At 38.7% G+C, this 12,029-nt stretch overlaps 2 protein-coding genes across 2 annotated transcripts in view; both read right to left on the reverse strand.

Moving 5' to 3' along the window:
* Nucleotides 1-43: 43 nt before the first annotated feature.
* Nucleotides 44-2,265, reverse strand: lyve1a (lymphatic vessel endothelial hyaluronic receptor 1a). The gene is made up of 6 exons (XM_010744811.3): nt 2,087-2,265; nt 1,748-1,931; nt 1,514-1,653; nt 745-966; nt 578-650; nt 44-428 (listed from the first exon to the last, which is right to left on the reverse strand). Exons 1-6 carry the CDS (start codon nt 2,169-2,171, stop codon nt 281-283), a joined length of 852 nt encoding a protein of 283 aa, XP_010743113.1. The 5' UTR covers nt 2,172-2,265; the 3' UTR covers nt 44-280.
* A 2,090-nt stretch (nt 2,266-4,355) lies between these two features.
* mrvi1 (murine retrovirus integration site 1 homolog) overlaps nt 4,356-12,029 on the reverse strand; it is a 29,847-nt gene continuing 22,173 nt past the window's right edge. Inside the window, exons 17-25 of the mRNA XM_010744809.3 lie at nt 10,210-10,350; nt 9,857-9,988; nt 8,457-8,610; nt 8,069-8,118; nt 7,697-7,849; nt 6,841-6,902; nt 6,094-6,216; nt 5,693-5,821; nt 4,356-5,330 (exon numbers count right to left, since the gene is read on the reverse strand). Of these exons, the coding sequence (XP_010743111.3) occupies nt 5,168-5,330; nt 5,693-5,821; nt 6,094-6,216; nt 6,841-6,902; nt 7,697-7,849; nt 8,069-8,118; nt 8,457-8,610; nt 9,857-9,988; nt 10,210-10,350 (1,107 nt within the window). The 3' untranslated portion in view covers nt 4,356-5,167. The remainder of the gene's footprint in view (nt 5,331-5,692; nt 5,822-6,093; nt 6,217-6,840; nt 6,903-7,696; nt 7,850-8,068; nt 8,119-8,456; nt 8,611-9,856; nt 9,989-10,209; nt 10,351-12,029) is intronic.

Raw genomic sequence — 12,029 nt, forward strand, 5'->3', positions numbered from 1 at the left:
GACAGTGTGTTAAAAGAATAAAAATCTTTAGTCTTCACCATGATTGTATTGCAAACGTTGCCATCTAGTGGCTAAACAACACCATTTAATAACATCAAACTTTATGACAAACATACTGCATATAACACAAAAATAAATGCACGTTTACAGTCATTATGTTACATTTTTTTCCACACAAAACATAGCACACAATAAGGGACCCATCTCTGTCCTTTATATGAATATTACTCAGTAGTTTTCCACAGAGTGCTTTTGTTGAAATATCTCATCAGAAAAATGTTTAAGTTGCATTGTCGTCCACGTCTATCCTCTCATCCTCGTCAGCAGCTATCTTGGTTTCCTTTATAATCTTCACACACGTCCACTCTTCTGTCTGGATGTACTCTTCCTGCTGCTTTATGTCAGTGCTCAGAGAGCGATTCCTTCTCCTTTTCGCAGAGAGAAAGAAACAAATCATACTCCACACTGATCGATGGAACAATAACAAAAGGAGAGACATGCAGTACAAGGGATTTTACATGAAAGAAAGATGTTTTTCTCTTTTAGACCTCATGTATTGTGAAATATTTGTACTCACATTTTTATGTACACAAGGGCGATTACTGCAATAAGCAGAAGGGCACAAATTGAGGTGATGAGTATAGCCGTAGCTGGAACAGCAAAACAAAAAGACAAAGAAGACATTAGTCAAACAAAACAAAAGTGACATTACTGTAAGTACCATCCTAAAGTAAATTCTCATACCTCCAGCAGAGCCTTGTACACCACCGACAAACCGAGCTGGTTCTACCTCATTGTCTAAGGTGTTAGGGGTTGAGGAGGAAGAAGGAAGAAGGCTGGATGAAGATGTAGAGTGCATTTTCAGGGTGGAGTTTACTTCTTTGGGGGGAAACTGAGTTTGCCCCGAGTAATCCCCGCTGTGCAAAGGGCTATCAGTTGTTGTATCCTTCAATTGTGTCGCTGCATCTGTTGAAGTTCATTAAGACCATGAGAGATTAGATAAGTATGTATGTAACAATGTATGTTTGTGTTATTCACATTATTTTTCATGAGGGAAAAACTGCCTGCCATTTGTAACTATGTACTGATAGTGACCTGCTTTTACAGCTCTCTTGACGTAGTGTTTGAAATTATTAAAAAGACATTTCCGAATGGGTTTCTGGCAGTAATGGTGCATATTTAGCTTGTGTAATTATTTGTGGAGGTTTAAACAAACTTTGTATGTTCTCCGTGAACATTTGTATTTATTTTGGAGTCTAGCAAAGTAGCTTCTCATAAAAAATACAAAAAAAGTTATGTGTAATAGACAATAGCATTTCATCCCAAATATTAATGCAATAAATTATGACTACAGTTTATGTCAGGAGTATTCATTCACATTATTCTGAATTTATACTTTCTGATATCAACATTCAATCAGATTATTTTGTTTCAGAATAAAACATCCATGATGTTTTCAATAAACTGCTGCCTCACAATCTGTAGCAAAAAAATTCAGATAAAAATGTCATACCTGATTCATTAAAGCAAAACACGTCAAACTTTTGTGTAACAGGTGCTCGCCATGTCACCAAGCCCGTCTGGTTTTGGCCACAGTTAGAAAGGGCCTTCCTGCGGGGAATGACTCCAAAATGCTCATCAATCCATCCAAACCTGAACAAAGCAAAAGATGACATAACATTAGGCACTGGTCATTAAACTCCACTGACATTACTAAGGTGATCTTGTGCATTTTCTCTCCTCGTACCTGCATGTTTCTAAACCTCTACTGAGAGCATCTTTTACTTGTGCTTTGGAGGCAATGTTCACTCCGAGGGACCAGCAGAGCGTCCGAGCTTCAGAGGCATTGAAGGCATACTGAGGCTGGTTGAAGTCATCTGTGTAGGTAACCTGGAAGACTCCAGCAATACTTTTGTTCACGGCTGGAAAAACTGGAAACATACAAGCATGTAAAACACTTTCATATTTAGATTTACTGTGTGTTTGGAATCTTTCAAATGAAACAACAAAATATACTTTTAGTTAAGAATTCATTTATCTGCAAAAACATACATGAACAAAGATCAAAACAGCTGGAATTACCTACCTCTGATGTGGCTTGTGTCAATGTTTTGATCACAGATGATCTGAGTAATTGACACCAGTGTGATGCAAAGCCAGATCATATTCATGACTGGTCAGAGTAGAGACTGATGAATGCCGGGGATGACAAAGTGTTGGACGCTTTATGTGCTTGTGAGCCAAATGCCAGGGTTAAATAGAGGTGATTCTGTTCACCGGGGTGTGTGGACACTGTCATTACCAGGAAGCAAAGGAAAAGGAAGAGAGTTATGACCCAGCTCTGAGACCACGGCAAATAAGGGAAGCACACGTGAGAGATTAACTGAAGCAGTGGTTCTCAATCTGGGGTTCGGGACCCCTAAAGGAGGTCGTAGATCATTTCTTGGGGTTGGAGTTGGATGCAATGTCAGCCCTTTAATGATTTGAAATTAAATGAAAATGAAAATGTATTTCTATTTATTTTTGTTCTTTTAAATCTAAAGAAGATATGTTGACTATAGACTTTGGAAGTGCCATTATTTCAATAAGCCAAAAAACACAAATTAAAGCCAAAACAAAATGTTGTTGTTGTTCTGTGGGCAAATCAAATGGTCCTCCTGTGTGAATTTGATAGCCCCCGGACAGGGGGTGGCTTGAACACCAGCCTGATTGCTCTGGAGGTGTTACAGCTCTAAAAAGTTCAGAAAAGAAGAAGAAATCAAAGAACTCTTCAATGTCACATAGCCTGGGTAGGACAGGTTTTATGAATTTAGGAGACAGTGGCCATGCTACCTCCAACCAACCAGGAACCAAGACAACAACTGAACAACACAAGTCGTCAAGATCCACTATTTTCCAGGAACACGAAGTCCACTAGAAAAGGACATAAAACTAACATTTTAACAGGAGCCACGGAAATTCTGTGGAAGGAAAAATAGACTGAATTCACGTTCCAGGAATAATTAATGGCTTAAGCAGAAATGATCTTTAAGCGAGTGCTTTTCAGTCAAGTACATAGGAAATACATTTGTTAGATTTAAGTGAAACTACAGCTTGCAGGAAATACATTTGTTAGATTTAAGTGAAACTACAGCTTGCAATACTCATGCAGATCTAATGTTATAAAATTGTGATGTTATACGTGTTAGTGTCCTCGTAAAGTGACTTCTGACTGACATCTGACACTGGGCACTGTCCAAATCATTTCCTCTCATGGGGCATTACTCAATCATGAACATGCTTATGATCTCTGATATCCTCTGATGAGCCTTTGGCACACGATAACATCCCACTTCCACAAAAACATCTCAGCAAAAGTCCTGACGGCAGGAAATGACGCAAAGAGAGCTGACGAACATTCAGCTGTGTTTTTCTTTTCTTTTTTTTCAGACGTGAGGTGTCAGTGGATTGTGTGAACATAAGACAATCTGCAGATTTGGAAAAGAACAGGTACTTGTGTTGTCTCAAGGGTGGGGTTTGTTATGGTGTCATAGAAAGAGTCAGTTTACAGTAACTTACAGTACATTACAGTAAATGATTTCTGGGTAACCTAAAGCATCATTCTGTTACTTTTCTACCATGAAATAACAGACTTTAAAACATTTTGATTCTAAACTGACATGTATTCAGGTAAACGATGCCTCTGTTTTGTCATTTTTACGCTTCAGTTTTGGTTCTGATAAACAAACAAGATGTAACGTGTTAATTAGAGAGATTTAGAGGTGCTGTTTTCAGTCTTTGTGCTATGGTTTTGCATCATGTATGGACTGTATGTGCTTCTTTGTAACAGGGGTAACTATAACTATTCTTCAACTGTATTGATGTTTTTTTAGAATAAAAATAAATAAATATATTTAATAAATATGAAAAAAGTGACAATGAAAAAAGAAAATCACTTGTAGTTACTTGCAGAGAATTATCAGTTAAATCTCCCCAGTGACTTTTTAGTTTAGAATCTAATTAAATATTTTGGTTAACTCTCTCTTATAGTGTCATTTTCATCAGAAAGACACATTTAGCAACTAGCTGGTGAACACAGTGGAGTGTTTAGCAGCTAAAGAGTCAGATATTTCTCTCAGGGGTTGATAGAGACCAGAAACAGCTAAAAGAGAGAGATAATATTTGACTTATACAGAAACAATGCTGATGTTGGTAACTCACTGCTGGATGTGTTTTTAAGCAACTGTTATCTAACAAGTACAACATATCTGCTCACAACTAGTTTTTGATGCCAAGTGGTCAAAAATCCTTTCTATTGGTTGTTAGAAAAGGGATTGTTAGAAAGTCTGCTTATTTCTGAATGGAAATGACTACAATGTTTTCAAGCACCTTTATTTAAAGGTGAAGTGGCAGAGCATAAACCCCACAGAGAACAAACAAACAACACAGGTAGGCACACATGTGCAAAGAAGATAAAAATAAACCTCATACCATCTAAACAGTGCTCACATACAAGAAAACCTCTCAGTGCTCTGAAGACATAATCCAAAATGGCACAAACGAGAACCATCAGCTGCAAAATATTGCACTTCGAATGTGCTTATATTTTAAAGTCTTTAAATACACATTATAGAAATAGAACAAAACGTAAAAACATTCCTTTATTTTCTATATCTTTAAATATGACTTTAAAATCTCTCAAAGGCTTTATTAGCTACTGGACCTGAGAGATTATTCTTAGTGTAGATAAATATACAAATTTTCTATTGCGGCATTTAATGTGAAAGTGCCATATTCATCATCAAAAAGTACCCAAACCAAAACATCATTACATATGCATCTAATTTAAATATATAGACTGTGTATATGTATACTTTATCACACTTTATAATTGGTCCCTAAAACAGAAATAATCTTTTTTCTCGCTGCAGCCATGAATCGTCAATTTTTCAATCCAAACAAAATTATAACTTAATGCTGTTAATCATGAAGACAACATCCTCCATGAAGCCTTTCAAAAAGTCTTTGGCCCTTGAGTGTTCGGGTCATGATGGATTCAAGTGTGGTGATATGGTAAACTGACAGAGACAGAGGACGACTGACGTCTCTGTTATTCTGTTCTTTGGTTGTCCTGCTACACTTAGTCCAAAGATCTTCATTCTCGCCTCGCACAAAATCACTGCTCTGCTTACGTGTCCTCACGTCTGTTGTAGTAGTCACTGAAGAATGTAAAAATACTGATAACCAGACACAACACCACAGACAGTGTCAGGGCGAACCAGAGAACACGCCGACTCAGGGAAACCTTGGGACAAAATCGTCCAAGAAGAACAAGGACTTCCTCCATCCTCCTGTTAAAGATAATGACATCAAAAAGTATACATGTGATATTTTCATTGCTGTAAACAGTTTTATGTTTATTGAAATCAAATGATAGCAGATTCTTTAAATGACATATAATAATCTTTTCTTTTGTTATATGATTTACCATTCATGGTACGCATCATATGCAAATTATGTAGAGCTACATGAAGGCTGTCTATAATTCATGATGTTTGTGATATTGATCTCAGTGCAGCAATGTGTCATCGATGAGAGTGTCAGGTACATTTTTAGTTTCATAATACTGATTTTGAATGGAACTTGTAGTCTGCTCATGTCAATACTATCAAAGAACAACATACAAACCATGCTGTATATGTCTTCAGTTTACCTGCTTGCCTTTATCTTCTTTCCACTCTCTTCATCCTTATTTTTCAATTCCAGCAATTTCTCTGCAGCGTTTTCCTCTTCTTCCTTCTCCTCCTTGACCGCTTTACTTTGCTTCAGTCCCTCTTGGTAGCTACATTTGAAATGTTCACATTTGCCAGCATGATTAAAGTATATACAGCAGTAAAATGCCTGAAATAGGCAGTAACTAGGAATGTAGAATTCATTATGGTCACTGTAAATGTCTTAAAGTCTTTAAAATTTATAGGCATGTGAAAATTTACCTGTACAACAACAACATAACTGATGGGTCCCATAAATGTGGTGATTTATGATGAGGAACAACAATGTTCATCATTCAGTGCGTGTTTGTGTGTAGTTAAAGACCAGGAGAAAAGACCTCACCCTTTATTATAGGCCTCCTCCTCGATCTTCGCTTTGATCTCAGCTCTGATCTCGGCTCTGATCTCCTCTAGGTTGACTGCAGGCTTGGCTGGCTCACTTTCCTGCTCCGACACACTCTTTCCACTGTATTGTTTCAGATGGGAAAGAACAATCAGCCTTGGACACCACCACATCACAACACCGTGGCCTTGTCTGCAGCAGCTGAGTGGTGGTGTGCATTACAGACGCCATCACAGGCATGGCGAGTGCGAACAGAAAAAATGGAGCTGGCACATTGTACATTTGTTATTGCTATTCTCGTCTCCTGACGGAGATTCTAGCTCAGACACTTGAGAGCTCCACTTTATGACCAGGATATGATTGGAGCCGTGTGCCTGGACTTTGTCAAACTCTAGCACAAATGTTTAGATTATGACCCAGGATAGCATATCCATCAGCTGCAGCAGGTTCTGATTATTTTTTAAGCTTTTAGGGTTATTTTCACCTCACTGGGGCTTTCTGTGCACTGTAAGACATCCTGAAGGTCACACAAACAAGCCAAAGGTCCCTCTGCAGCAGAGAAGGCTTTTGATAAGAATGATTACAAGTTCAGGCTCGTCTCAGCCTATTGTTTCAAGAACTATGTAGCGACCTTGAGAACCAAGCAGTGGTATTTGTACACATACTGTTCATGCAGTCGTGTGTGTGTGTGTGTGTGTGTGTGTGTGTGTGTGTAAGCAAAACACTACACAAGTACACAAAACATACCATTCTGCTGCTGGTTGTGCTGTCTCTGTGGGAGCGTTGCCCTTCACATCATTCGCTTCACACTAAAGAGGAATGTGGAATATTTTCAACAATGTTGTTGCCGTCTAACAATAACACACAATAATCAGGCGTGATTGTATTCACATCCTTAAAAACCAAAACCAAAACCACTTCATCCTTCACCCACTTCACCCATACTTTATTACAAGTAAAAGTCCTGTGTTTAGGATCCTACGTAAGTAAAAGTACAGAATTAGAAATATTATTTTTAATAATTATTTAAAAGTAAAAGTACCTGTCCCTGTGACTCTTACGCTGTTATATATAACATTATCGGGGTTGATAATGCTGATGCATCGACGTGTAAGCAGTATTTTCCTGTTGTGTCTGATGTGGGGCTAGTTTTAACTTTCTATACAGTTCGGTGTTGACTAAAGAGTCAGAAGAAGTTGTGAGAGGATTACTGGGAGAGAAAAGAAGAAGAAAAATTCTGCAACATAGTTTCACACATTGTACATTTCTCAAATGTTTGTTTTTTTGTGAAATATTCTTTTTTCTATTTCACCTCTCTGAGACTTGAACAGGAATTTAAATGAAACCATCAGATACGTTTAGATGAAATGTCTCTTGACCTATAGACATCTAGCTTTTTTTTCATAATTGTGTCACATGATTTTTCATATGTAAAGTCCTAAAATGTTAAGTAAATGGGAACTTCCAGAGTCCTGGATGACTCAGTCTCTAACCCATTACGCATAACTTTCATTCAGCAGTGAGTCAGAGAGAGTGGGTGTCATTTGATTAATTGCTTATGTTATCATTCCCCATCATTTCCTGACAGGACAGGAAGACCTACCAGGACAGGAAGAGCAGCGCCAGCAGTAGGTCCAATGTTAGGGCCTGGTCCTGGTCCTGAGCCCGGGCCAGCTGTGGCTGGAGTCTGACCTGGGATGTTCAGGAGGTTAAACTTAGGCACCACCGCTACGCTCACCCTACGCCTGGGAAGAGCCTAAAGAGGAGACAGAACATGAAACAGTGGAAAGAGAGGGTTGAAATATCAGGAACGATCATTTACAATCACAATAATGTCACTAAAATAAGAGATCATTTCATGAATAAAACAAGAAACATATTTTCAGCCATGAAAGCAGCATGACAATGCTGACCTGTCAGTCAGTCAGTCAACTTTGGTCCAGACTAATTATTTCATCACTAAAACAGTGTTTACCTTTCCAAGGGTGAGGGACATCGATCTTGACGGCCGTGGAACTCCATCATCTTTATAAGGACAGACAAACAAACACAGAATACAGGATTACATAAACAAAAAACTTTCATGCTGTTATTGTTTCCAAAGCTGCAGTGAACTGCTCAGTGACATGGCATCAGGATACACTGGTTACAATGGGAAGTTTATTCTTACAGAGCAAAGTAGCAGCGATGCTAAAAAAGGCTCTTTCTTTATCAAAGCCATGCCTGGAAAAATAAAGTTTCAAAATATTTTCCATTTACAAGCATGAAACTCTTTAGAGGAAAAATGAAGCCTAATGATAAATTGGCTAAGTTTCATTCACTGTGTTTTCCTGTGCTTGATCTGGTCTCCAGTGTAGTCTTACCTCCAGTCTCTACAGACGATCCGTAACAGCGATTTGAGTTCTGGTTGGCCAGCTTCTTAAACTCCATCAGCTCTGCATGGTCCTTCTCATATGTCCTCTTCAGATTTTCTACATATTGCATCATGACCTCAGTGGCCTTGTTCATACGTTTCTCCTGTTGCACAACGGAAAGTCAGTCAATACTTCTATATGACAATATATGAGCACAGACACAGTGAGCTAACTAACCTAAAAGAGAGTTTGAACAAATGGTTCTTTGGAGTAGGAGAAACAACACTGAAAGCCAAAATGCACAACCTAACCTATATTTTTACTTAATAAATTTATAGCTGTCCTACATACATTTGACATATCTATCAGCTCATTAATTATAGTTTAAAATATGGGTTTGAAAGCTGAATTCATAACTAGTTTGCAACAAGACGGCCCAAAGCTACAAAACAAGCTGACAGTCCTGACATAATTAGCTACGTAACTGCCTGCTAATACATCCAGCAGACACACAGTAATTCATCATCTCAATTATCATTGTGTTTTTGGCCATTTGTTGAATAGAAGTACTATATTAACACTTTATAAGGCGAGGAACCATATATGGTGACTTCCACAGGATTTTAAAATGGTGCCCCACGTCTCTCAATGAAGGAGCAGAATCACGTGACTTTCTCCAGCCAATCAGCGTTGGTTGAAAGAGGCTGAAAATCTCCATAGAGCTGCAAAGTTTGGTCATTTGTGGTTCATTCTTTCAAGCAACTCTGTTCACTTTTTATTATTTAGTTTGATGTCTTGTTGCTTCTATGATATCAGAAATATGCTGTGAACCCGCTAAGAGAAGTACGCAGTGGAGAAGGCACTACAGTAACAATGAATCCTAATACATCATTTTCTTTCATAGTAGATGTAATACCTGTACTGTGTCACACACCTAGTTTATTATTTGCAGTAAACATAAACTGTGTGAAGCAGTTTGAGATTTTAAGAATGCACGAATCCCACTAAACGTGGCTGCCAAGAAAACAACCTGAAAGTCACTCAAGACTTTTGGTCATCTGAGCTGTATCAATGCCATGTTACAGGAGCCTTTATTTCTAAATCTCTTAATCCGATTGCTATTAATAGATGGGCAGCAGTACAAAGAAAAGACATAAAAAGGCTGTAATTAATCTGAATAGTTTTGAACACTTAACACTAAATTAGCTCTTTAACTGATGTTTGCCCTGGCTGGCAGGTCATCCATGACATCAGAAAAACATTCCAGTGTCCCGCAGACATCCTGAAGAAGACAGTATGTTCTAAACAACAAGACCGACAATTGAGCATTTTTCTCTCTTTATCTGCCATGAACTGTCCTGCATTTTCTCTCTTTGCACCGCCCTCTCCTTGTGTTTGCACAACTGCACCTGTCGAACCGCTCCAACTATCTCTGCTCTGCTGGAGAGCCGCGTGGCCAGTCGGTGCAGCACTGTCACGGTCTCTATGAGGCGCTGGTAGGCCTCACGCTGCTCCAGGTTCTGCCACTGTGGTGAAGTCATCTGCAAGAAACACAACAAAATCTCGTTACAACTCTCACAGGAAAAATAAAGTGTACATCAATGTCCCTTTTGTACCTGGGATTTCACTCAGACAAGATAAATATTTACTGTGGGACACTTCCAGGAAACATTAAGTAGATAAACGAGCACTAAAGAGCCAGAGGGAGTTCTTATTTTCTAGTGAGTTAATCTAATATCAGCTGCTGTTTTCGAGGACTGACCTTCAGTGCTCCTTTGAACTCCTCTAGTTCTTTCTCTGTGTCTTCCTCAGTCAGATTCCTCTCCCTCTCTGCCTGTTTGAGCCGCATCTCCAGAGTGTAGTTGTCATTACGAAAGGCCAGTGACAGCTGGACAAATGCATTCTGCAGGGAGGAAGTTGACACAATATAACACTCAGAATGGCACATTAAAATACACAATAAAATACATATGAACTGCTGTTGATGGCAACACACCAACTCAGGAAGGAAGGAATCCGTAGAAAACTCTCCCACAGTACAGCCCACACACATGCAACACATAAATGAGAGTCAGTGTGGTTGTTTACATAATACTAATATGCATTTTTATTGGTTTACGTGTGAGGGAGAATCAAGCAGCCCTGAGAGCAGCATGGGGAACAAGATGTGAGTCTAACATTTGACCTCTTGATGTTTTGATGTGTTGATCAAAGCAAGTCTACACAGTTTTCCAACATACATAGGCCATGGCTGAGGGGAAATATATGACCTTTGACTGTCCTGATGCAGACGCATCCCAGAGGGAGCAGCGTGAGGGGCCACAGCCCGAGCCTGACAACGTCATTAAAGTTTGCATTTTCTCCACAGGAAATTTCTCTGAGTCTCTTTGCTCTGATCAGGAACAGAAAACACTTTTCCTGTTGACAGAATTCCACCAAATCCAGACAGTCATTTTTTATGACAGAGTAATTAACTACTTTGGTATCAAAACAGGTTATTGTAAACACTGGGCTGCACGTAGCAAATGTTCAGCAGGGAGTGGAACAAAACATCTGGTTGCTCCGTTTGAAACAGTCTGAACAAAATTCTTTGCTGGACATAAACAGATTATTGTAAGTGGTCAATTTTATGACCCACTGTGAGATAACTAACTCAAATACTGAGGACTGTGAACAAATCATGGACACTTATTTATATATAGATATATTGCACACACTAATCTAATGGATTTTTCTTAATTAAAAAAAAAATCATTTTCTACATTGTAGATGAACACTGAAAACTTTGAAATAACACATGGAATTATGTGGTAACCAAAAAAGTGTAAACAAAGAAAAATATCTTTTATATTTTAGTTTCTTAAAAGTAGCCACATTTTGCGTTGATGACAGCTTTGCACAATCTTGGTATTCTCTGAATCAGATTCATGATGGAGTCACCTGGAATGGTTTTCAATTAGCAGGTGTGCCTTGTCAAAGGTTTGTGAGGGGAATTTCTTGCCTTCTTAATGTGTTTGAGACCATCAGTTGTGCTGTGCAGACATAGTAAAAAACTATGACTATTGTATCAATGTTATGGCAAGAACTGCTCAACTAACTAAAGATATACAGCAGTTCATCAATACTTTAAGACATGAAAGAACTGTGTGTCTTCAAGTGCAGTCACAAAAAACATTAAACACTATGATGAAACTGGCTCTCATGAGGACTGAGTAAGAAAGAGTTACCTCTCCTGCCAGCCTTTAGGAATTGCCATTTAACAGCACCTTAGATTAAATCCCACATAAGAGTTCGAGTTGCAAACTCATCTCATCAACAACCGTTCTGTGAAGACTGCTTGAATCAGGTCTTCATGGTCAAATTGCTGCACAGAAACCACTACTGAGGGAGACCAACAAGAAGATAACTGTTTGGGCAGAAAACAACGAGGAATGGACATTAGATGAGCGGAAATCAGGACTTTGGTCTTTTTGGTATCTGCATGTGTGGTTCCCACTGCATAAAGCATGAAGGAGAAGGTGTGATGATGTGGTGGTTCTTTACTGCTGACACTATAGGCAATTTATTTAAAATTCAAGACAC

This window comes from Larimichthys crocea, chromosome VIII (genome assembly GCF_000972845.2).
Source record: "Larimichthys crocea isolate SSNF chromosome VIII, L_crocea_2.0, whole genome shotgun sequence".
In the NCBI taxonomy this organism is placed as follows: domain Eukaryota; kingdom Metazoa; phylum Chordata; class Actinopteri; family Sciaenidae; genus Larimichthys; species Larimichthys crocea.